The sequence below is a fragment of the Dysidea avara genome, chromosome 8 (genome assembly GCF_963678975.1).
Source record: "Dysidea avara chromosome 8, odDysAvar1.4, whole genome shotgun sequence".
NCBI classification, from domain to species: Eukaryota; Metazoa; Porifera; class Demospongiae; order Dictyoceratida; family Dysideidae; genus Dysidea; species Dysidea avara.
This window is the reverse complement of record NC_089279.1, coordinates 36,665,313-36,689,761: the sequence shown is the minus strand read 5'-3', so window position 1 is coordinate 36,689,761 and position 24,449 is coordinate 36,665,313. Positions and strand designations below refer to the sequence as shown.

Sequence of the window (24,449 nt, the reverse complement as noted above, 5' to 3'; positions counted from 1 at the left end):
TGTCTCTATGGTAATGAGGTGTACTGCATTCTGATTGGCTATAGGTTTGGTGATGCAATCGGAGGATTAATTGTAGCAGAGCTGGCATGGCTGACCAAGTGGCTTATTCTATTGGGTGCCCTCCTGTCGACAGTAGGTGCTGGACTACAAAGCCTAACAGGGTATGTGTGATCACATGATCCAGCTCACATGATCCCATCATAACTATAGGGCTCCACGACTACTACAAGCCATCGCTAGGGACAACCTCATTCCATTCCTGAAGATGTTTGGATACTCATCTGCTCAAGGGGAGCCAACCTATGCCCTCATCATGACGGCCATCATGTCAGAGTTTGGAGTGTTAATAGCTAGTGTGGATGCTGTAGCTCCTATACTATCAATGTAAGTGGGTGTGGCTAGTTCTGCATACTTGTGACCAGACCCTCCTCCCCCTTACTGCTTGCAGGTTCTTTCTCATGTGCTACATGTTTGTCAACGTGGCGTGTGCCCTTCAGTCACTACTACAAGCTCCTAACTGGAGACCTCGCTTCAAATACTACCACTGGTGAGTGTTGTATGCTAGTGAACAACATGTCAAATGTTTGAAGTATTCACTAGTACCTGCTAATATTGATGATGTCATATAACATATCATTACAGGACATTATCCACAGCTGGAGCTGTGTTGTGTTTAGTTATGATGTTTATTAGTAGTTGGTACTTTGCTCTGGTTGCCTTGGTGATTGCTGTGGTGATCTACCAGTACATTGCTTACCGAGGGTAAGTGATGTAGTAGTAGTCATGGTAACTGATGTTGTAGTCATGGTAACTGTAGTCTTGATAACTGGGTGATAAAACATGATCACTCAAATTCGTAGTATTCCTAACCCATTTCCTAAATGTGATTGTATCAGCAAAATCCCGACTTGTTTGCACACCTTCTGAAAATTGTTTTATTCTCTCAACATCATCTGAATTGTCCAAGGAATGGTTCACCAAAGATTCAGCTTGGAATTATAATGCTATACTGTAGGAAGAGCCAAATAATCGATTTGTACAGCAGCTATACTGAAAATACACTACAGACACTTGCTTACATTCTCTTCTGTATGCATTAGTCTACAACATTACAATTTAGCTTAAAATGTTCACCATGGATTTGCAAATCAGCCAAGTTATAGTGTTAGCCCTGTAATCACTTACACATATGTGGTGGTTTAGTTGAAGAAATGACAACAATCTTGGTAACGTTTACTGCATCGTAAACAAATGCATGTAACATGCACACTGTTGGGGCTACAGGAATGAAACAAACATTTTCGAACTCTCCATGAGTAGGCAAATAAGATGGTATATAGTTTTGAGTCTTCTTTCTCCAAGTAATGGCCCAATAAAAACTTCTTTGTAGCATACAATTTTTATTGTTTAGATTTTCTCAATAGAGATGCTTGTGCGAACAAGTCTGGTTTTGCTGAAATGGTCACAAATTAAATGTCATGTGACCATGTTTTATCATTGATCCCTATATATGACATACACTACAGGGCAGAGAAGGAATGGGGAGATGGTATGAGAGGTCTCAGTCTACAAGCAGCTCGTTACTCACTACTCAGACTAGAAGAGGGTTCTCTACACACAAAGAACTGGAGACCACAATTACTAGTTCTCATTAGACTACATCCTTCACAGCTCACCCCATCACAACCCAACCTGTTGTCATTTGCCTCTCAGTTGAAGGCCGGTAAGGGTCTCACCATGGTAACCAGTGTTTTGGAGGGAAATATCATCAATAAAGTGGCAGAGGTGAAGGCAGCTAAAGAGGTGCGTCCATTAGCTCACATGATCAGTTGTTATTTACCAGTATACAGACACTAAAGAGAGTTGTTGACACATATAAGATACAAGGTTTCTGTAAGGTGTTGGCTGTACCTGATGTTAATATTGGACTAGCTCAAATGTGAGTAACTTCTTTACTGTATAGTGGGTATATTGTGACGGGGAAGTTTATTAAGCTCGTTATGAATGAATGGGCTTCATTACAGTTAAACAAGTTGAGCAACTTTGTATGGCTAGTAGCCAAAAACCAGCTTCACAATACCATCTGGTGCCTTGGCAGTATTGGTTAGGTATAACCAAGAGTTCATAATATATATACTGAGGAGAGTATCCTACTCTCATATACCCCTGTAGAAGGGTGTATCGTGAAGTTATGACATAATGACAAGATGTTGTGGTTTGTGATGTACAAGCAGCCATAAAAGTGCAAGGATCGTTAGCACCTTTTTACACTTGCGACGCTATGGATAGCCGTATCCGCGAATGGCCTAACAAGAAACGCCTACGGTCTTAACCCATGAAGGAATGATTGTAGTTTGGTGAGAAACGCTTAGAGCTGGAGTTAATTTGGTTGCTAGCGATGTTGTTAGGTACACGTTCATGTTCAACTAATGACATCATTAATTATACAAAGAAAAACGGACGAACTCAGAATTGCTACGTCGTAACTTCACGATATGCCCTTCTACAGGGGTATATGAGAGTAGGATACTCTCCTTAGTATATATATTATGAACTCTTGGTATAACCAAGCCCAAAAGTGCCTTCAGTACAACCATAAATGCTTCCAATAGATTGTTACCAATCTTTTTGTTTAAATTGTTCAATGGGATTTTGTACTGACATATTGCCTGCATGATGCCTTCAGCACATAACTCGATAATAGCTAAGGATGCAGGCTTTGATTTTTTTACTGTTCAATACCACTTCATCCCGAGACATGCCTTTTGGAATACCACAGTACGTACAATGCACACATCATGGAGTTACCTTTGTCCTCTTTTTGTGTCTCATTTCTTTTTGCTGACAGCCCAAGGTGTCGATTTGTGGTAGCGCAATGGCTTCCCTGTGTTTATGTTCAGTCGTTATACACATGTTGGCTAGCCCCTCCTAAACTGTTTCAGGTACAGTTTAGGATGACAAATGATTCCTGTTTGTAAACAGAAATCATCTGTATTGACTGGATTGAATGCAGAGGCACTTTTCCTACTGTTGTTCGTTTGTAACACTGTGAAATGGACTGAACATAGCTAAAGCGAAGAGTGATGATGGCCACTTCCTAGGCCACTTCAGTAATTGATAGTTGGTGCTCGTGAATCAAAGACTGTAGCTAAAGATATATTTTAGCTGTTGGTGAAATTTTACCCTTCACAAATAACCCACAATATGGTATCTCACCTGTTGCTAACCATGTGCCATCATCACCATGACTACAGTATCCAGGGAAGTGGTCTGGGAGGCCTGGTACCCAACACAGTGTTGCTGTCATGGCCGGACGCCTGGAGGAAGAAACAGTCATGGAAGGCATTTATAGGTATTCCTAGTGTGTAGTGTTCATTAATTAGATGTTGTGCTGTTTATAGAAACTGTGAGGGTTGTCATGGCAACTGAGAAGGCACTAATAGTCACCAAGGGTATCAACGGGTTTCCTAGTAGCAACGAAAAGTGTTGTGGTAACATTGACATATGGTGGGTAGTTCGTATCCTTTAATAATCCTCAGAGGAGGGTTGATGACACATCATAACCATTTGACTAGAGCTGGGACACAGATATACACAATTTGTCCTTTAGAATATTTGGTATTGATCTGAGGTGTCAACTTATAACCATTTCTTTGAAACCATAAGATTGATAAATGATAATGTGTTACCAACATCCTCAGTATAATCACCATGGTTACATGAGGGGAATCACCTTAACTAATATAAACTACAGATGATGGTGTTGTTACCATTCCTGTTACGACAATACAAAGTATGGAGACAGTGTCACCTTCATATCTTCACTGTAGCTCATATCCTATCATTGATATGGCTTCACATGTGTTAGTAAACATGTTGTAGTGTTGATGGTGTTCAGGAGTTGTGTTGTCATAGTATCCTCACTTGGTATCAAGCTAGCCCTACTTGAGTATAACAGGCAAATGAACATATTTGTGTAAATTGTTACTTTTGCAAGAAAGTTGCTAATACCAAACCTTTTACCATTGTGTTCACCAAACAAGGAAAGTACATCAATTATGGAGGTGTGTCACAGGCTGGAGTGTGTACTGCTAACATAATGAATATGTGTTAAGAAATTAATAAGTTGATAATTCCTAATATGGTAGTCATATAATACATAACAGTGATACACCACTCAATAACATGATACATTACCACTACACTGAAACCTGTTGTGATGTGGACACCTTGGGACTATCCAGTATGGTCCTGAATATCAAGGGCTCCAGGTCAGTTTATTGGTAGTACAGTGAAACCTGTCTATTCTGGTCATTATAGGGACAAATTTTCTGACCTCATTAAGGAGGTGGCTGCATTAAGCAGGTCACTGTACACAGTTGGCACGTGTGGGGATTCATAAAATGGCCAGTTTATACAGGTGACCTCTTTATGCAGTGACCTGGTTAGACAGGTTTCACTGTACTATCAAATAGTACAGTCGTACTGTTTAGTGGGGTTCTCCTAAAGTGACGAGTGCTGCTAAAAAAACAGCATCTAAAAATCACCATGGAAATATCATACACGCCGAAAATCACCTTATATGGAATAGTCTTAGTCCACACTAGTGGTACCCGCGCAAAATGCGCGTGATACTAAGACAATTGTTATGTCCTATTGTGTGAATTTGTACATTACTAATGATCAAGGGTAATCACATCATTACATACCAACAAAGACATGATTATGCTAGCTACTGATGTGCACGAATAATTTCCTCAAATATGTGTGGCACTAACATCTAGTTATAATGTTGGTGGAGTTAGGGAATTACTGCACATCTGTGCAGTACTCATGCAGAACACAGTTCTAATGAAGGTGGTGTATCAAGATGTGTCCCAATACAACCATGAACATACATGAAAAAGATTAGTTTTGAGCAGCAGGGATGTACTCAACTTCATTTTGATGATGTTGCATGAACTAACATAAAGTGTATGAGTGGTATGAGGATCAATTTACCAATAGTTTATGCATCACCACAATGAGCTATGTTCTATTTCAACTTGCTTTTGTCGCATACATTTTGTATATTTATGTAGTCAATTTGAGTAACTGAATTGTAGCTACATTTCTACATCCTAGTCATGGTACTATGTATACTTCTTGCATGACAAAGTGTGTTTGCAGTAAAGTATTGAGTCTGGGTATTCAAGTTTATCAGCTGTACTGAGCAAGGTCAACACAACCATGTGGATTTGGATAGTGAAGAGTTGTATTATGTTGCATTCCAAATCAAGGTGCATTACCAAGATGAATCCTTCATATGAAAAGTGGTTACTCTAGAGAGATTGACTGATTGAAAATTGATTGTTCGTAGAGAGGTTGTGTGTGTTCTATTAGGGTAGATATCACGATTAGGGTAGTTCAAGGGAGATAAAGTAATAGAGCTTCTAGAAGTTTCAGCTCTCCCTGTGGAGTTACCAAGGAGTGAAAATGTGTCTTTGTCTCCCTGCACATTGAAGACTGCAATAGCAACTTCATGATATGTGACCGGATTTGCAAAAAGGGGTCTTCCACACACATCCAATTCTATTAACTCAGAAGACCATAACTTGCTCATGAAACACATTAACCTGAAACTTTTTCCATCCACTAAGCTATGTTGATGCTCACTTTTGACTAAATTTCAAGTCAATAGCCTTTTCCACTCAAAAGTTATGAGTCATCAAAGTTGATAAATCGGATGTGTGCGGAAGACCCCTTTTCGCAAATCCGGTCACATTGTCCACGATTCGTAGCCTGGTAAGGTAGATGTATGTTCAATTAGATTAGTTGAACGTAATCTTCCGTTCTTCCTCTCTCATAATGGCAAATCTTCCTGTTAGGTAGCCTGATTGGAGTGATCATAGCTAGTTAAATTGCCACACCTACTACGACTGTTTCCTTCTCCCTTACAGTGGTGCTGCTGGTAATCCTACGTTTTAGGTCTGTCTGTAGTCCCTGACCTGCTTATATTGAGGACTTGCAGCATGACGTAAATCATCGTAATTGCTAAGCAACCGTAGCTGTCGGCCATGTTTAGGGACAGTGTTTTGGCTGAAAAGCGCTTTCTCAGGATTTGGTACAGGCTGTAATGAAGCGAATCAGTGTTGAGTTGTGTTGTAAATACCACCCAGCTCGTTAAAAAAGGCGACGAAGTTAGAATTGGTGAGTAATGTACGAGGTAATGTATCGAAATTTAATTAGCCACCTAATTCACGAAGCCAATGATAAGATCTTCTATTTCGAAACCAGCCCGGCTTCCCAGTGCCACTATACCCAGCGCTTAGTGAATAAATCTCATTACCTTCATTCTGACCCAATATGCGCCATAGAAAGTTGTCCCGAAACATGTCTGCCTAGCAACAGTTGCTTCACGCGTGCAAGTCCTCTATTCGTGTCGCAGTAGCTGACACTTCTCTATCCTTGTAGTGGACAGCACAGCAGGGTGCAGAGTGTGTATTCCTGGCGAGTCTTCCCTATGTAGACTGTCAAGTAGCCCGATCATAGCTCGTAGACTTGCCACACCCACTACGAAACTCTCCTTTTATACTGGTGGGTGTGTTAAAAAAAATTTTTTTTAGTTGCCGGATGATAGCGTACACACCAGATCACGTGATAAATTCGCTGATGTGATTGGTTAAATCATGAAAAAGTGATTGATCCTATTTCAGTGTAAGCTTTTAGACCAATACGTCATCTGATTATCTATTGGCAACGCGTGTATACCGGAACGCCGTACACGCGTATCGTAAACTTATAATGGCCATTGACGGTGATAAGTATCTCGCAACCAAGGTTAGCACGTAATGACAGACACGAAAACCACCTTATGACACATTGTTTTGGACGGGTAGTTGGTCTAGCGAGTTTGAAGCTAATCGGGGGAAAAACCAGGGAGGAGTTTTTGTTTAAAATTTTTATGGCCTCGATTTTCTGTTTCTCGTTCTGTCGTCCACAGGGGGAGAGAAACGTCCGGTGTAAGCTGGGATGGGGAAGACTGGTAACACGATAAAGTTCTCCAGAAAGTTTTGGACCCATTCGTGTCTTCCTCGGGTAGCTACGGTGGTTTAAAGGATATTTCCCGCAGTTCAACGAATCGCCACCAATCCCGGATCAAAAGATTCGCCTCAAATTTTAGATTTGAATGGTACCGATCCGATTGGAATCCGACCAAGAACGACGGGACAGTGCCGGAAAAGAGTTACAGAATTATTATATAGACTAGTGGTACCCGCGCAAAATGCGCGTGATACTAAGACGATTGTTATGTCCTATTGTGTGAATACACTTAAATTTGAACATTACTTCACATCATTACATATCAACAAAGACATGATTACGCATAGCTACTGATGTGCATACATAATTTCCTCAATTGTGTGTAATGTTGGTGGCCGTGTGCACTGGAATTTCTGCACATCTGTACAGTACTCATGCAGAACACAGTTCTCATGAAGGTGGCGTATCAAGATGTGTCACATTACAATCATGCACATACATGAAAAAGATTAGTTTTGTATGGCAGGGATGTACTCAACTTCATTATGATGATGTTGCATGAACTAACATAAAGTCTTTGAGTGTGATATGAGGATCAATTTACCAATAGTTGATGCATCACCACAATGAGCTATGTTCTAATTCAAGTTGCTTTTGACGCATACATTTTGTATGTTTATGTAGTCAATTTGAATAACTGAATTGTAGCTCCATTTCTACATCCTAGTCATGGTACTATGTATAATTATTGCATGACAAAGGGTGTATGCAGTACAGTATTGGTATTCAAGTTTATCAGCTGTACTGAGCAAGGTCAACACAACCATGTGGATTTGGATAGAGAAGAGTTGTATTTTGTTGCTTTCCGAATCAAGGTGCATCACCAAGATGAATCCTTCATATGAAGAGTGGTTACTCTAGAGAGATTGACTGATTGAAAATTGATTGTTCGTAGAGAGGTTGTTTGTGTTCTATTAGGGTAGATATCGCGATTAGGGTAGTTCAAGGGAGATAAAGTAATAGAGCTTCTAGAAGTTTCAGCTCTCCCTGTGGAGTTACCAAGGAGTGAAAATGTGTCTTGTGTCTCCCTGCACATTGAAGATTACAACAGCAACTTCATGATATGTGACCGGATTTGCAAAAAGGGTCTTCCACACACATCCATTTCTATGAACTCAGAAGACCATAACTCAGTGCTCAAGAAACACATTAACCTGAAACTTTTTCCATCCACTAAGCTATGTTGATGCTCACTTTTGACTAAATTTCAAGTCAATAGCCTTTTCCACTCAAAAGTTATGAGTCATCAAAGTTGATAAATCGGATGTGTGCGGAAGACCCCTTTTCGCAAATCCGGTCACATATTGTCCACGATTCGTAGCCTGGTAAGGTAGATGTATGTTCAATTAGAGTAGTTGAACGTAATCTTCCGTTTTTCCTCTCTCATAATGGCGAATCTTCCTGTTAGGCAGCCTGATTGGAGTGATCATAGCTCGTTAAATTGCCACACCTACTACGACTGTTTCCTTCTCCCTTACAGTGGTGTTGCTGGTAATCCTACGTTTTAGGTCTGTCTGTAGTCCCTGACCTGCTTATATTCGTGTCACAGTAGCTGACACTTCTCTATCCTTGTAGTGGACAGCACAGCAGGGTGCAGAGTGTGTATTCCCGGCTAGTCTTCCCTATGTAGACTGTCAAGTAGCCCGATCATAGCTCGTAGACTTGCCACACACACTACGAAACTCTCCTTTTATACTGGTGGGTGTGTTAAAAAAAATTTTTTTAAGTTGCCGGATGATAGCGTACACACCAGATCACATGATCAAATTAGCTGATGTGATTGGTTAAATCATGAAAAAGTGATTGATCCTATTTCATTGTAAGCTTTTAGACCAATACGTCATCTGATTTGTGACCAGGCCTGCGAAAATAGGGCATGTGGGCACATGATTTTTGCCTACTTTTTAAAACTTTCATCATTTGTAACTTTTTGTATCAGTATGCTATGGCAATGCAATTTTGAGCATCTAGTAAGAATTTAATTGGCTTTATGATGCAACTAACTAAATACAAATATGCTGTTCCAGCACTGAGATATGACCTGTAGAGTGACGTGGTGTAGTTTGTGCCCACATGCCCTGTTTTCGCAGGCCCAGTCACATTTTCTATTGGCAACGCGTGTATACCGGAACGCCGTACACGCGTATCGTAAACTTATAATGGCCATTGACAGTGATAAGTATCTCGCAACCAAGGTTAGCACGTAATGACAGACACGAAAACCACCTTATGACACATTGTTTTGGACGGGTAGTTGGTCTAGCGAGTTTGAAGCTAATCGGGGGAAAAACCAGGGAGGAGTTTTTGTTTAAAAATTTAATGGCCTCGATTTTCCGTTTCTCGTTCTGTCGTCCACAGGGGGAGAGAAACGTCTGGTGTAAGCTGGGATGGGGAAGACTGGTAACACGATAATGGTCTCCAGAAAGTTTTGGACACATTCGTGTCTTCCTCGGGTAGCTATGGCGGTTTAAAGGATATTTTCCGCAGTTTAAGGAATCGCCACCAATCCCGGATCAAAAGATTCGCCTCAAATTTTAGATTTGAATGGTACCGATCCGATTGGAATCCGACCAAGAACGACGGGACAGTGCCGGAAAAGAGTTATAGAATTATTATATAGACTAGTGGTACCCGCGCAAAATGCGCGTGATACTAAGACGATTGTTATGTTCTATTGTGTGAATACACTTAAATTCAACAGTACTAATGATCAAGGAGTAATCACATCATTACATACCAACAGTATAATATTTGCATCAATTAAGATATATATACAATCAATTAAATTAATGTAATCAGTTTAATATTTGTCTATACACTACATTGGCAGTAAATGTATCTCCATTATGTGTCCCTTGCCTGGTAGAGCCTAAAATTTCAACCTTGACATCTGCAAATCTTCGTGCCCTTGACAATGCAACATATAATTGTCCATGTGCAAAACATGGCCGCTCCATATACAATCCAACTTTTGCAAATGTCTGTCCTTGAGCCTTGTTTATGGTCATTGAGTATGCCAGCCTTAAAGGAAATTGACACCGTGATAACACAAATGGCATGCCACTGTCAGATGGTGCAAGTTGTATACGTGGTATTAGCACTCTGTAGCCCACTTTCATGCCTGTCAGCACCTCTGCATCAATACTGTGATCATGCATGTGACATACTTGTAACCGTGTCCCATTGCACAAACCTTCATGGACATTCATATTACGCAATAGTATTACAACTGCGCCAACCTTCAGTGTAAGGCGATGTGGTGGTATACCTGATGGTGTCAAGCTGTTGAGAAACTCAATAGGATATTGTGCACGTTCATTGTCATCATCTGACACTATATCATCATAACTAAAGTACATGCGTGGCTGACCAGGAAGTAGATTTAATATAGTCTCATTGAGTTTAAGTGATTCATCATTTGTAGGGCAAAGTATCACTCGGTCGTGGATTAATTCATCTCCAAAGACTGATTTCACTACAGAATCCATTACACAATGGCCAGGAATTTGAATGCATCCATTAAAGGGTGGACTGTCTCTAATTGGTAACTTGCCATCACCAAGATTTAATAGCCATTCACAAAATTCAGCTTTATCCTGATGCACCCTCATGTTGGTTGTGAGTTGATATTTGGCTACACATGGCCAAAGTGTGGAACTTTTAATGCAGTTTTCAACAATGGCAGATGGATGTCCATGACGTACAACTGGAAGCACCTGACGAAAGTCACCTCCCCACAAAAATACTTTACCACCAAAAGCCTTACTGTTGCCTGTAATGTCTCTTAATAGCCTATCAATGGCATCAAAGGCATAGACTGGTACCATGGAGGATTCATCAACAACAAAAAGAGATATTTCCCTTAGCATAGCTGCATAGTTCGATGTAGGTGAGATATTGCAGGAGCTAGTATCAAGCAGTGGTACAGGCAGCTTAAACAAACTGTGAACTGTACGTCCCCCAATCAACAGGGTGGCTGCAATACCAGTCCAGGCAGCAGTAGCAACCTTGTATCCCCTACTACGCAACTCTACAACTAAATAGTTATACGTAAAGGTTTTTCCACTTCCACCTGGTCCATCCAAATAAAACAGTCTAGGATTAAATTCATTAGGTGACATGACAGAATCCAACACAGCATTAGCTAAATCTCTCTGTAGTACATTCAGTTGAGAACGCCAGATTGCAACTTGATTGAGGTCATAATCTGGTTGTGCATCACATTCAACTTCATGCACAACTGGTAAAGGAATACCATAATCAATTAATGATTTGCCTGTCTGAATAAGCAATGAATTTAAATCACGTAGGCCACATTGGACTGCATCATTAAATGATAGTCTTCTCAAATAATCTTCAATTATATCTGCCTTATGGTCTTCCCATAGCTGCAATGGTTCGACAGGATCACCATGTGTTAATATCATGGCCAGCATTCTCCTAAGCTGATATGGCATCTGAAAGGTAGCAGCTTCAGCCAAGGTATTGTGCCATTGTGCATCATCCTTTAGCAAACCCAAACAATGGCAAGTTTCCTTGAATGAATTACATTTCCTATCACCAACTTTAAGTAAATCTGCATAACTATTGGCACCGGGGGTATGTAATAGCACATTACGCAAATAGTACCTCTCTGTCTCATTGGGTGATACTGCATAAATTCTACTTATTACTTTATCACCTCCTCTCTGACGTTTCTTCCATTTCCTTGATTTACAGTCAAATATATAATGTGATGGAATCTCAGTGTATAGTAAACTATTTGCATCAGGATCAACTTGATTTAGCTTGAACCAAGCTGTTAAGTGTGTATCATTATGACTTGCATTCAGCAGTGCATGTTCCTCCTCACCACGATGAAAATATACACTTTGTTCATCCGGTAGGTGCACAGCAAGACGTACAATTGTATGAGATTGTTGGTGCATTGGAAATTCAAATAATCTCCAAGCTGCCTCTGGTGCGCTTATATATCTGGCATCAACAAATGTATGTATTTCATCATGATTAAACTTCTCCTCAAATTCCAGTTGAATGCAATCATGCCCCTTATAGACATATTTGTACAGATACTTCACTGATTTAATCGACATGCATGCCTCTAGGTTAATATGAGCTCCATACTTCAATAACAGCCATGGATTGTATGGAACAACCCACCGATTATCCACGGTAACATTCATCACATTCAGTGATCTACCATTATCTCTGCGTTGATATTTGGGATATCCATCTACTGATTCAATTGTATGTTCACAAAACTCTTTAGGATAACCTTTAGTGCACGTGTTGTCCTCCATACATACCGATCCAGGCCTTAGATATCCACATGGACCATGTATAGCTATCATGCATGATTGCACTATGTCATAAAGTTTATGATTCGCATTCTGATCAGGTATTTCTGCAGAAATGATATGATCGATATCCTCAGAGTTGCGTAATTTATCATCAGGATGAAGGTGAATCAGTAAGTGACAATGTGGTAGTCCACGTTTCTGAAATTCAATGACATGAATTTTGGCTACCACTTTGCCAAGTACATGGTGTACGGTGATGTCTTCCAACAACTCCTTCAATTTCAATTTAAAAACTCTGGCCAACAAATCTGGGCAATTAATTGGCATTTCACCATCATGCAAGTTCTCAGTGATTTCCTGCCACTTTGGGTTGCATGTAAATGTTAAAAACAAATCTGGCTTTCCATATTTAGAAATTAAAGCCATTGCATCCTGATAGTTCTGTAGCAAGGAGCGTGGGCTTCCCTGAAAAGTAGAAGGTAAGATCACTACCTTGCCAGGTGGTAAGCTCATATCATTGGCATTGCTATTCAGCTGGTCCATTAAGCCTCGGTACTTTTCAACCCTAAGCTGTTGTTGATTGCGCCGTATATAGTCAAGACGCTGACTCTCTACCTTCACATAGGCATCAACCAAGTATTGTTGAAATAGTTTCTTGCTATGGTGAATTGGATTGAAGTCTTTCCTTATAGCCAATCTGTATGTGTAAAATTGCAACATTGTGACTCTGTTGCGTTTTACTGTGGAATATTGCTCAACATGTGTTAACCCACAGTGCCAACCAGGATCACCACGTGGAAACAGTAGTGGATATATCATTGGGTCACAGTTGGCTGACATGTAAGATATGCGCTGTAAAGGTTGATTTCCTGGATAGACAATGATGTCACGATCCATTGGAGGTGCACCATCCTCCCCAACAAACACCACCGCAACTTCATCATGATGTGGCATGTTGTACCTTCGCCGATCTTTACCAATTCTGAATTGCATTGTGATTGTCGATTGTTGGCATTCATTAATTACAGTCCTGGATAATTCACTTTTCTCCACATCTGCCATGTTCCTGTAGGCCAATAAATATGGGCTTTGATTATTCATCACATCATGAATTACATGCATCACATCATCACGACATGGTTTATTGGCAGGCTGTGTCATACGGTAGTTATTGGCTTTTTCTGTATCTATTATGTAAAGCTGGTTATATGTAGGAGTTTGACCATCTCTTGGATGCAAACATCCACTTCTATGAAATATTTGTCCACATATTCTGAAACATGGTGGACCACGCCCTGGTGGATTGGCCAAAGTTGCGCCCATCGATGCAAAGGCGAATGCGCTATTGTACTGTCTAATATTTTTTTGATAATTGATTGCCTGAGATGATTTACCTGTTAGAAGAATTCTCAATTCATCAGGATATTTGGTCAATGCATCCAGCTTAACTTTCCCACTGTGGCAGCAGTGAAATGATTCATTGTAGAAAGTAAGTGCCTTACAGTGATCACATCTCTGATTCATCCTACCAAGGTAATGAATTTCACTATTGTATGTAGATGATGTTGTCAGTCTTTTGCCTATGCAGGTTGATGATCTTAGAACCATGTGACGATGTAATGGTGGGTCACGTAATTGCAGGTTGTTCACATCACTTTGTACTTTCACCATGACCACGTTAACATCATCATTGTCATTATTATGTGTACTTGAATGTGTAATTGTCACTGGCAATAAGGATTGAAAATGTAATCCGGAAATATTACCAATCAATAATGGGGGTGAAGTGTGACACTCTACATCATTCCACGATGATGTGATCTTATTGTATGGTGAATCCCTAGTACAGTGTTCAGAAGTAATATGTATATCTGCACCAATGATAACTGCTGTCGTCTTAATGAATAATTCTGTGGCATATGTACCAATTATATTCTGTTCATTAATGAATGCACTCCATGTCATACATTGGTGTTCATCATTCAATACCATATTGTACATACCACGATATTGTTGTATATATTCTAAATCCTGTTGATGTACATGTATATACTGACACACTGTAGATCTCAACTGGGAATGTGATAATTGTGATAAACTTGGTGTAACAGGTTGTATTTCAGGGCGTGCCAACTGCTGTAACACCGAATGATAGAAACAGTTACCATCACCTGGCGTAGGTAAATCTGCACATACAGATAATCCAATCCTTATGGCATTAGCAAATATGGTATCTGCTATTGATTCCATTCTGGCACATTTAGGCCTTGTGCAGTGATTCAGTTGGCGTAAATCACGCGTGTAATGTCTCTTCCTGGTAGCAATGCGTGGCATCCTCTATGATGATAGTAATATTTTTGTAATGATTGTATGTATACACATTAATTTACTCCAATTGAATACACATTTTGTAAATGATCAATAGCTATTTATCCTAATTGAACACACACATGTACAATTTCACCCTAATAGAACGTGCATGCATTCATACCTAATTGAATGCACACTATGCATGTATGTACTCTTAGCTATTACCCTAATTGAACACATACTAAGCATTTCAACCCTGATTGAACGCACACTGTCTATTAGCTATGTAGACTTAATTGAACGCTCATTGTCTATACATATACTTTTAGCCAGGAGCAGTGGAGCAGGCCAAAGAGTGAGGGGGTGCCGGCCAAGCCAGTTTTAAGGTGCAGAGTGTGTTTGTCCCTAGAGTTTTCGTTACATAGCCTCTGTCAAGACGCCTGATCATAGCTCGTAGACTTGCCACACCCACTACGAAAGTCTCCTTTTATACTGGTGTTTGTGGTAAAGGTCTCCAGAAATTAATGGACACATTCGTGTCTTCCTCGGGTAGCTACGGTGGTTTAAAGGATATTTCCCTAAGTTCAATGAATCGCCACCAATCCAGGATCAAAAGATTCGCCTTAAATTTTAGATTTGAATGGTACCGATCCGATTGGAATCCGACCAAGAACGACGGGACAGTGCCGGAAAAGAGTTACAGAATTATTATATAGACTAGTGGTACCCGCGCAAAATGCGCGTGATACTAAGACGATTGTTATGTTCTATTGTGTGAATACACTTAAATTAAACGCTCAGTGTCTTATATATTTACACTAATAGAACGCATACACAATTATTTATTTTATTTACCTCTCAGCGAGGTGGTGTATAGTGAGATGTGTAGATGACTCTGTGTAGTGTCTCCGATCACAGATTTGTGTGGAGGGTGCAGATTGTGTTTTCCCCTAGAGTTTTCGTTACATAGCCTCTGTCAAGACGCCTGATCATAGCTCGTAGACTTGCCACACCCACTACGAAACTCTCCTTTTATACTGGTAGGTGTGTTAAAAAAATTTTTTTAGTTGCCGGATGATAGCGTACACACCAGATCACGTGATAAATTCGCTGATGTGATTGGTTAAATCATCAAAAAGTGATTGATCCTATTTCATTGTAAGCTTTTAGACCAATACGTCACCTGATTTTCTATTGGCAACGCGTGTATACCGGAAAGCCGTACACGCGTATCGTAAACTTATAATGGCCATTGAAGGTGATAAGTATCTCGCAACCAAGGTTAGCACGTAATGACAGACACGAAAACCACCTTATGACACATTGTTTTGGACGGGTAGTTGGTCTAGCGAGTTTGAAGCTAATCGGGGGAAAAACCAGGGAGGAGTTTTTGTTTAAAAATTTTATGGCATCGATTTTCTGTTTCTCGTTCTGTCGTCCACAGGGGGAGAGAAACGTCCGGTGTAAGCTGGGATGGGGAAGACTGGTAACACGATAAAGGTCTCCAGAAAGTTTTGGACACATTCGTGTCTTCCTCGGGTAGCTACGGTGGTTTAAAGGATATTTCCCGCAGTTTAACGAATTGCCACCAATCCCGGATCAAAAGATTCGCCTCAAATTTTAGATTTGAATGGTACCTATCCGATCGGAATCCGACCAAGAACGACGGGACAGTGCCGGAAAAGAGTTACAGAATTATTATATAGATTAATTATTAAAAACAAGAAGCATCCACATATTGAATTATTAAAACATCATCACAATTCGAAGTTTCATCGGACTACCTGCCTGACCACAGTCGTAAAGGAAGAGATCAAACGAAGCAGCTCATGGCCACCATAGCAACAAACTTACTGGTAAGATATGTGCCTTTTGTAGTTCCGATGAATGTCTGCCTTCTGCACTTTGCCATTTCTTTTATCTTCAATTAAATGGTCGTCTTCTTCATGGAAACCATACCAAGTCGTTACTTTTCCCTATTTTAACACTTTCCTTGAAGGAACATATTTAGACACCACAAAACTATTTGAGGTGCTCAACAGACTGTAGTAGCTAAGCTGCACTTTAAAAACAATTTTCATGCCCCCTTCGACAATCAGACCTCTAGCTCTGTAGGAAAACAAAGACATTGTACCACATGGATTAGTATGATCCACTGTGTAACTGAGTGGTGATATCGAGATACTCTAATACAGCAGTCACATCCACACACATATTTCATAGCTATGCTCTTAGCAAAAAGTTAACAAACTAGTGCAAATTTAAAGATGAAATAGGGTTCCAGCAGTGAAACGAGATGATGGAGCTAATCCCTAGCTACTTGGCATTGTAGTAATGTGGTCTACTTGTAGGAGTAGTGCCAAGGTAGGGATTTTCCCACATTGCTACAATGCTAAGTAGCTATGGATACTTCCTGATAGCTACCATCATCTCTTGTTTCATTGCTGGAACCCTACTTCATTTTTAAATTAATAATTGTTTATTGCACTATTGTATTAAGGATTAACCACAAACCAGCTACCTCACAATACATCCATGGTGCCTTGGCAGTATTGGTTAGGTATAACCAAGCCCAAAAGTACCTTCAGTGCAACCCGATGCACTACCAATGAGTTGCTGTGAAATATATTGTGTGCAATTTTCTGCTTACTTACTAACTGCCGGATGTCTTCAGAGAAGCGTAACTCGATAATGGCAAAGGCTACAGGCTTGATTTTTCACTGTTAGATGTTGCTTCAGGTGCCATACCACAGTACATACACCATGTGTATCGTGGACTTACCTTTGTCCTCCTTTGTGTCTCATTTATCTTTGCTGACAGTGCAATGTGTCAATTAGCAGTAGCTCATGCCAATGGCTTCCTTGTGTTTGTAATGGAAATTGTCTGTATTTTTGTAGTGACTGGAGAGGTGCTTCTAGCATGTGTTCTTGTGGTGCCATATTCTTCATAGGTATAGACTGAAGGTGGGATTAAATGTTCACTAATATATCTTCAGGTGTAGACGACCTCCCTTGTTTTATTTTTATGATCCTTAATCAAACTTGAAATTCCTAATTTAACTTAAGGTGGCGCTGAAGTAATCAAATGAAGCCTTACAAGGCCAATGGGACATCACGTTTGTGGTCATGCACGAAAAACACGGAAAACTAATAGAACAAAGCGAAGCGCTTCGAAATATTGAAAGAACCAGCTTTATCAGACTGTCAGGCTACTATTGCTGATACAAGTAACGATATTCACGTACTGACTTCATCGCCTTGTCAAAACTCTGGTAACCTCACAGCGAACAACACCAGCTGTCATCGCGTGATTACTGCTTTACGGAGCGCGCCCTGGCCAGTTACACTGTCCCACAATTCGTGAAATAACTCCATATTTACTTACCATAGACTCTCAAAATTTGGCAGAGGCACTGGTGAAGCGTTTCTTTACAGGGCTATGGAAAGATTTTTCGCGATTCGCTGTTGACGGGCGTGATATCACTTGTTGAAAAATGCGGGTTTGCATTTTAACCAGTTCCCACGTTGTTATCGTTAAAAAGGATTCCATAGAGTTGTTCTATAAGGTGAGAAACCATAAGAGCCAAGGCGGCTTAGCGCTAGGTTGTTTCTGGGGTGAGTTATTTTTAAAATCGGCTCGTAAGTTCAGAGTTTAATAGCCACGAAATTAAAGCGGGTGATTTCACGGAACTTGGCATGCTAAGCTACAACATTAAAGACTATCATAAGAACCCTTTAAATGTAGACTACATGGTTCACAAGCAGAGTTCTCCACCACCCTAAAATAGCTAATTAAGCACGTGGGCTAATTTTAATAGTGACAAATGGGCATTGTACGGCTTCACATAATTACTTCAGCGCCACCTTAAGGGTGCTCTGTACAGTTACGCGTATGGCTTCTGAGGTTAGCACAGCTGGAGTTTACTAATGGATTCCCATGGTCACCAGTAATTATCTAATTAGTCTGTGGCTTGTTTATCGCGTGGCGCGCCCAACAAGAAAATGTCTTTTATGATGAAATAACCTGCCACAAACGAAGAAGGAATAGCGATATACATGAAGGAAGCGAAGTAAGTGTTGTATCTTCTTCATCATGGTCTAATGAATATAGCGACCCGTAATTTACCGACTATCTTCCGGTTACGCAATTAAGAAACAATAACTGTGGCCACAGAACAACTGCGGGCGCCTCAGTTTCTACACCTTGATACTAAAATTAGAACTAGTTCGTCATTTTAGACCCGATAGGCATGAAAATTTCAGATGGGCAAGCATGGTATTTATGCATTAAAAGAGCGTTTGTCGTTTTTTGATAGCTCTTTCTGGCGAAGAATGGCGTGGAGGTAAAGAAGACTGATTAGTGCCAGCACAAAAGCGGAAGAAGAGTATCTGATGACTGAGAAGCCAGAGAACAAAAATAGAAACGCACGTTTGTTTGTACAGTTTTCAATAATGTATTTTTAAAGAATCAAGTCTCTAGGGCATAAACTGTGGGACTAGTTCTAGTTTGAAGCGAAAATTTATAAATCACCTACAGTGAGTTAAGACATGGGATTCGAACTAAAATGTGCAGTAATGATAGCTTATTGCAAATAAAAGAGTTTAGCAGAATAGTTCAATCCATTCGTAAGTTATAGGAGAAAATACAATTTACGGGAAGCCATACGCGCAACTGTACAGAGCACCCTTAATTATTAGTTTCTCATCAATTAGTACTCAAAATATCACTTAGGGAGGGAAACTATTATTAACTGGATAGTGGAACAAGTACATAGAAAAATTTGGAATTTTAACTAGACTAGGGACCATAGCACATTGAGACTAAAGCAAGTTGGAGTAGTGCACGATATTAAATCACAGTAAAACAATAAGAAGTGTTATATCTCTACTGTGCATTTCCATTATGGTATCTTGAGCACAGTAGGGATATAACACTTCTTATAGTTTTGCTGTGATTTAATATCGTGCACTACTCCATCTTGTTTCAGTACTTTTTATTGATGTGCTATGGTCCCTACTCTAGTTTAAAATTCCAAATTTTTCTGTGTACTTGTTTGTTAACTTTTTTTGTAATTAATTGTTCTGACTGGTGAACCCATGCATACCACATCTGAAAAAAAATAGTGCCATGCGCCCCAATTATCGTCTGAAAAGTGAAGTCTCCATTACACTTTGTTGTCAGCTATGTTCAACCCGTTACACAGCATTTCGAATCAAGAACTGTTCGAAAAGTACCTCTACAATCCATGCACATCAAAACAAAAAAATGGTGCTGTATGCCCCAGTTATATCAATTATCGTCTGAAAAGTGAAGTATCCATTACGTTTCGTTGTCAGCTATGTTCAACCCGTTACACAGCATTTCGAATCAAGAACTGTTCGAAAAGTACCTCTGCTATCAATAGCCACTATGACAAATACAGACGATTTCTGTTACAAAGGGAAGCCATCACGTCTGTCGGGCTGAAGCAATGTCGAACAGTGAAAAAATGAAGCCCATAGTCTTAACCGTTTACACTTGTCTGAAGGCATCAGTCAGTCAGTCAGTCAGTCAGTCAGTCAGTCAGTCAGTCAGTCAGTCAGTCAGTCAGTCAGTCAGTCAGTCAGTCAGTCAGTCAGTCAGTCAGTCACTAGAAAATTCCATTAAATAGATTTTTTTTAATTCCATAGCAACTTGTTGAAAGCGTTTCGAGTCGATCTGAAAGCTTGTTTGGGCTTAGCTTTACCTAACCAATACTGCCTCATCATCGTCAGAACTGCCTCATCATCGTCAGAACTGCCTCATCGTCATTAGAGGAAATTGAGGCTGTTTTTTGGGTGATATTATTTCTTGGGCCACACCTACTCCTTTGTGGTCCCTACTATTAGCTGACTCAGAATGCGATTTTCTTAGACTGCTCCATAACTTTAGAAGGTGCTGGATGGCTGCACTCAGCCACTAGTGGTACCAAAACTCCTTGATGAGGTAAGAACAACGATGGTGCAGGTGGGGATGAGGAACTAATAATTAAGTTTAGGTGGACAAATGAAGGGATAGTTTGCGACCTCAACGATTATGAAAGGTGTCCTCAAGTGTCCACATTAACAGGTTCCAGTGTAGTCTTATATAACAGTGAAAATATTAGCAGTGAAAAGTGTTAGTTGGTATAGTAGTGATGTACTAGACCACTCCCTAAGTTAGTTACAACACCTTCCTTTACTATCTTGTTACCAAGTGAGGACACTACTACTAACAAGAACACTAACTGGTTGCTATGACACTTAACTGACACACACAGAGATGGAAGATAATAGTGTACGGATGAAGAAAGACCTCAAAATGTTTGTATACCAGTTGAGGATTGATGCTGAGGTGCACGTCATTGAAATGGTGAGGTGACCACATCATTGTATACACAGAGCTTGTTCAAGGGACTTGATTATTGCTAATAGTTGATTTTGTGTCACTAAATTATGACAATATAACTTATTTGTCTAAAGCCTCACTAAACTTACAAATTTTTCAAATTTCTTGAAGTATTCTATTTTCCATAGTTGTTTTTTTGTCTAATCCAGAGAAGTGAATGTTCATCAATTTCTACTCCATACAGTAGAACTATTTCTGTGTAGCTGTAATAAGAACATTAAATAGTTACCATGATCCACTAAGTATACAGTAGCTGGGTAGGGTTATCACATAGGGTATTCCCCTCTATCCAGCCGGACTGTGACATATCAGGGTACACATTTGAGAGGACACATTTTATGGAGGAGAGGAACAAGTGGCTAATTGACCTCAGGGTATACCGTAATAAGAAGCATCGTTTGTATGTGTCTGGTGATGAGGGTGTACAGGATGAGCCACACCCACAAGCAGCCGTACCCCCTCAATCCGACAGTGAAGACGACGATGACGAACAAACTGTTCGAGTTCCCTTACTGGAACCTGCGAAAGCATCATCTCCCATATATGTTGCTTCATCGTCAACAGCAGCTAATGATGTTACCATAGAAACTCTACCCTCCAGCCCCACCTCCCAACTTAGCATGTGAGTATCATGTGGTCATAGTGATCATGTGATTCTTTGAATTTCTTTCAGACATGAAGAGAACATTTGTCGTATGAACACATCAGTCAAACTAAATGACCTTATTGTTAGCAGATCACATGATGCTCGTCTTGTACTACTCAACCTGCCAGGACCACCGAGGTACCTTGAATATGAGGAGAACTGTATCCTTGAAAACCATTAGAATGTGTGTATTACTGTTGAAAAGTTTTGATTCGAGTGTATTCTGGGCCATGGGAAGTGTCCTTATTAAGAGGTGTTCTTATTAGCTAGGTATCCTTATTAGGAGGTTTCCTGATTTCAGAGGTCTAAATGTGTTTTAAGATATCAAAGCAATAAAAGTTATCTAACAGTATGTTTAAGTAGAGATCACCCCAAAAATTTTACGCGCCACCCAAAATTCTGCCTCATCCTAGAGACATCTTACATAACAAAAATGACCTTTATAGTACTAGTCCATATAATATAGCATTAAATATAACAAATCACAGGTGACCAGATATAGAATTTTTAAAAATTGCCAAAAACTCAAACTTTAGTCTCACTGCCTGACTGCCTGCCTGACCACAGTTACGAGGCTAGAGCTCAAATGAAGCAGCGCGTGGCCACCATTTTGCACTACAATAACAAACCCACCAATGGGATGTACCTTTTGGGTTTCAACGAGTGTAGGCCAGGTTGCTTGTCTTTTCACCCAGCATAGGAGGAGGTGTTAATTTTCCGTATTAACACTTCCTTTCAGCAGCATATTTAGACGCCACAGAATTATTTCAGAACTGGATTTCAGAAGTGCTTCAGTCCTGGCGCTACTATAAGAGGTACACTAGCTAGATATCTGCACATTCATGATGGGAATTCCATTCACGATCAGTTCACAACCACACCCATCAAATAAAGATCTAGATGGACTAATAGCAATAGAGTATGGAGACCACACCCTTAATAATCTAGTTGTTTACTAACAGTAAACAAGCCTTATTGGTCTAGCTAGCTGCACACCCTTGGCCAACTTGAGATACTCTAATACAACAGTCATGTGTGATATTCTAATAGAACAGTCATAAGGTACACTGTAGCAACCTGAGCTACAACAAAAGAACTAGTTTGTTTTTTTTTTAATTAAAATGAAGGAGGGATCAGTAATGAAACAAGAGATGAGAGGTGGTATTACAGCATTGCTTGGTGGGAAAGTCCCTACTTTGGCATATTAACTATAACAATTGTTCAATGCCAAAGTAGGGACTACCCACCGAGCTATGCTGTAATACCATCATTCATCTCTTGTTTCACTACTTTTTAATTCATAGATCCCTACTTCATTTTTAAAGGAACAATTTTTTTAAAAATATTAGCTTAAACAATAATTGTAGGAATGATGATACAGAAGTGATATAACCCAATAGGGTCCTACGTTAACATAGCCAGTCCTCGCTACTGACCGCCGAAGGGATGCCCTTCAAGAAGAGTGAAGAAGCATGACAATTATTTGTTCAGTGCCGCTACTCTGTATGACTGTGTTACCAGTAGGGGGTGTGGTCATCACAATAGGTCATTAAGGGGTGTGTCATGGTTCTCAGTCATTGGTGCTATTAGACATAAAGGAGTGTAGATATATATACAAAGTGTATAATATTATCTGTGTGAAATGACTCCTGTCTACACGGCAACATGAGAGCTTTAAGTAATTTTGTGGTGTGTGCAAATATGGAAAGTGTTGATACGGATAATTACACCTCGGTTGAGTGAAGATGACAACCAGCATGATTGAAGATAAAAGGAAAGGAAAGGTGCAGTGGGCAGACACTAGTGGGAAATAATATCTGGACAATAGCATGTTGTTAGTATGGATATTGGAATTGTTGCTTAATGTGTTTCAGTAGCTAGCTCAGAAGTTTGGTAGATCTGCATATCCTTGAACAAATGAAAATTTGCAATGTAATTTATAGTTAGAATGTCATATAGTGGGAAATTTTTAGAAGGTGTAATTTTCGGATATTTCGGAAACTATAATAATTTCTAAAAATAAGTTTTCCAAAATTGTTTATTCATACGTAGTCTACATTTAGGTAACAATCGTGAGTTGTCATAGCTCTCCTCAAGTACTTCAAGGTGTGTAAACAGAGTGATGATACTGGTATTTCTTATTTTGCTGTTGACAGCGGTCTGCTGGCTAAATAAATGCCTAGTTTCGCAATTGCTGTTGCGGCAGTAGTCACCAGCATGATGGAGATACGCCAGCAGAAGCAGGAAAATTTGAAGCCACATGGTGAATATTGGGTGTACACAGGAAAAGAGAAGGCATAAATAGCAAAGAGAGCAGCTGTTTATGGGATTAGTGCCACTATTAGGCATTACATGAAGTCCATCACAAATGGCGGAGTCCATCACGTAATCCATGACCTGATGATACACACAAGTCTTCACCTTCCTTTCCAGAGTATGATTCCATGTATTTCTGTGAAGTGCTGATTGTGGTGTTTATCTGAAAATTTATTTCTGAAATAGTTCACAATGACCATTATCCAAAAATTACACCCTCTGGAAATTTCCCGCTATACAGTGTACAGCACCTTATTGTGATGGTAACTGTTTGTCTACTGACTTAAAGTGACAGGGGACAACCATTTAAAACATGTACTTTAGACTCTGTTTAGGCTGTTTTGGGTGGGTAATAAATCTCATATACTCCACCTTGTTTTCTAATATA

General features: G+C 39.9%; 2 protein-coding genes and 1 long non-coding RNA gene across 13 annotated transcripts in view; 2 read left to right on the top strand and 1 right to left on the bottom strand.

Moving 5' to 3' along the window:
- LOC136265077 (solute carrier family 12 member 4-like) overlaps positions 1 to 24,449 on the top strand; it is a 52,079-nt gene extending 27,630 nt beyond the window's left edge. For 9 of the 11 annotated variants that reach the window (XM_066059863.1, XM_066059856.1, XM_066059857.1 and 6 more), the window contains 10 exons: positions 45 to 161; positions 211 to 384; positions 449 to 547; positions 643 to 762; positions 1,527 to 1,803; positions 1,851 to 1,939; positions 3,255 to 3,352; positions 3,402 to 3,518; positions 3,755 to 3,863; positions 3,916 to 4,140. In XM_066059863.1, coding sequence (XP_065915935.1) covers positions 45 to 161; positions 211 to 384; positions 449 to 547; positions 643 to 762; positions 1,527 to 1,803; positions 1,851 to 1,939; positions 3,255 to 3,352; positions 3,402 to 3,518; positions 3,755 to 3,863; positions 3,916 to 3,949 — 1,234 coding nt within the window. In that variant the 3' untranslated portion in view covers positions 3,950 to 4,140. Of the gene's footprint in view, positions 1 to 44; positions 162 to 210; positions 385 to 448; positions 548 to 642; positions 763 to 1,526; positions 1,804 to 1,850; positions 1,940 to 3,254; positions 3,353 to 3,401; positions 3,519 to 3,754; positions 3,864 to 3,915; positions 4,141 to 20,971; positions 21,064 to 21,392; positions 21,722 to 21,772 lie in introns of those variants that run through there. The other 2 variants (XR_010705375.1, XM_066059864.1) reach the window with 2 other exon arrangements.
- LOC136263717 (ATP-dependent DNA helicase PIF1-like) lies at positions 9,879 to 11,310 on the bottom strand. Its single transcript, XM_066058351.1, has one exon. The coding sequence runs from the start codon at positions 11,202 to 11,204 to the stop codon at positions 9,879 to 9,881; it is 1,326 nt and encodes a 441-aa protein (XP_065914423.1). The 5' UTR covers positions 11,205 to 11,310.
- LOC136265085 (uncharacterized) lies at positions 11,429 to 19,165 on the top strand. Its single transcript, XR_010705387.1, has 4 exons — positions 11,429 to 13,916; positions 13,972 to 15,974; positions 16,138 to 18,763; positions 19,010 to 19,165. It is a non-coding gene; the product is annotated as an uncharacterized lncRNA (long non-coding RNA).

What these genes read in the sequence shown, in the direction of transcription:
- LOC136263717 (XM_066058351.1), bottom strand. Translation starts at nt 11,204, where the DNA reads ATGTCACCTAATGAATTTAATCCTAGACTGTTTTATTTGGATGGACCA.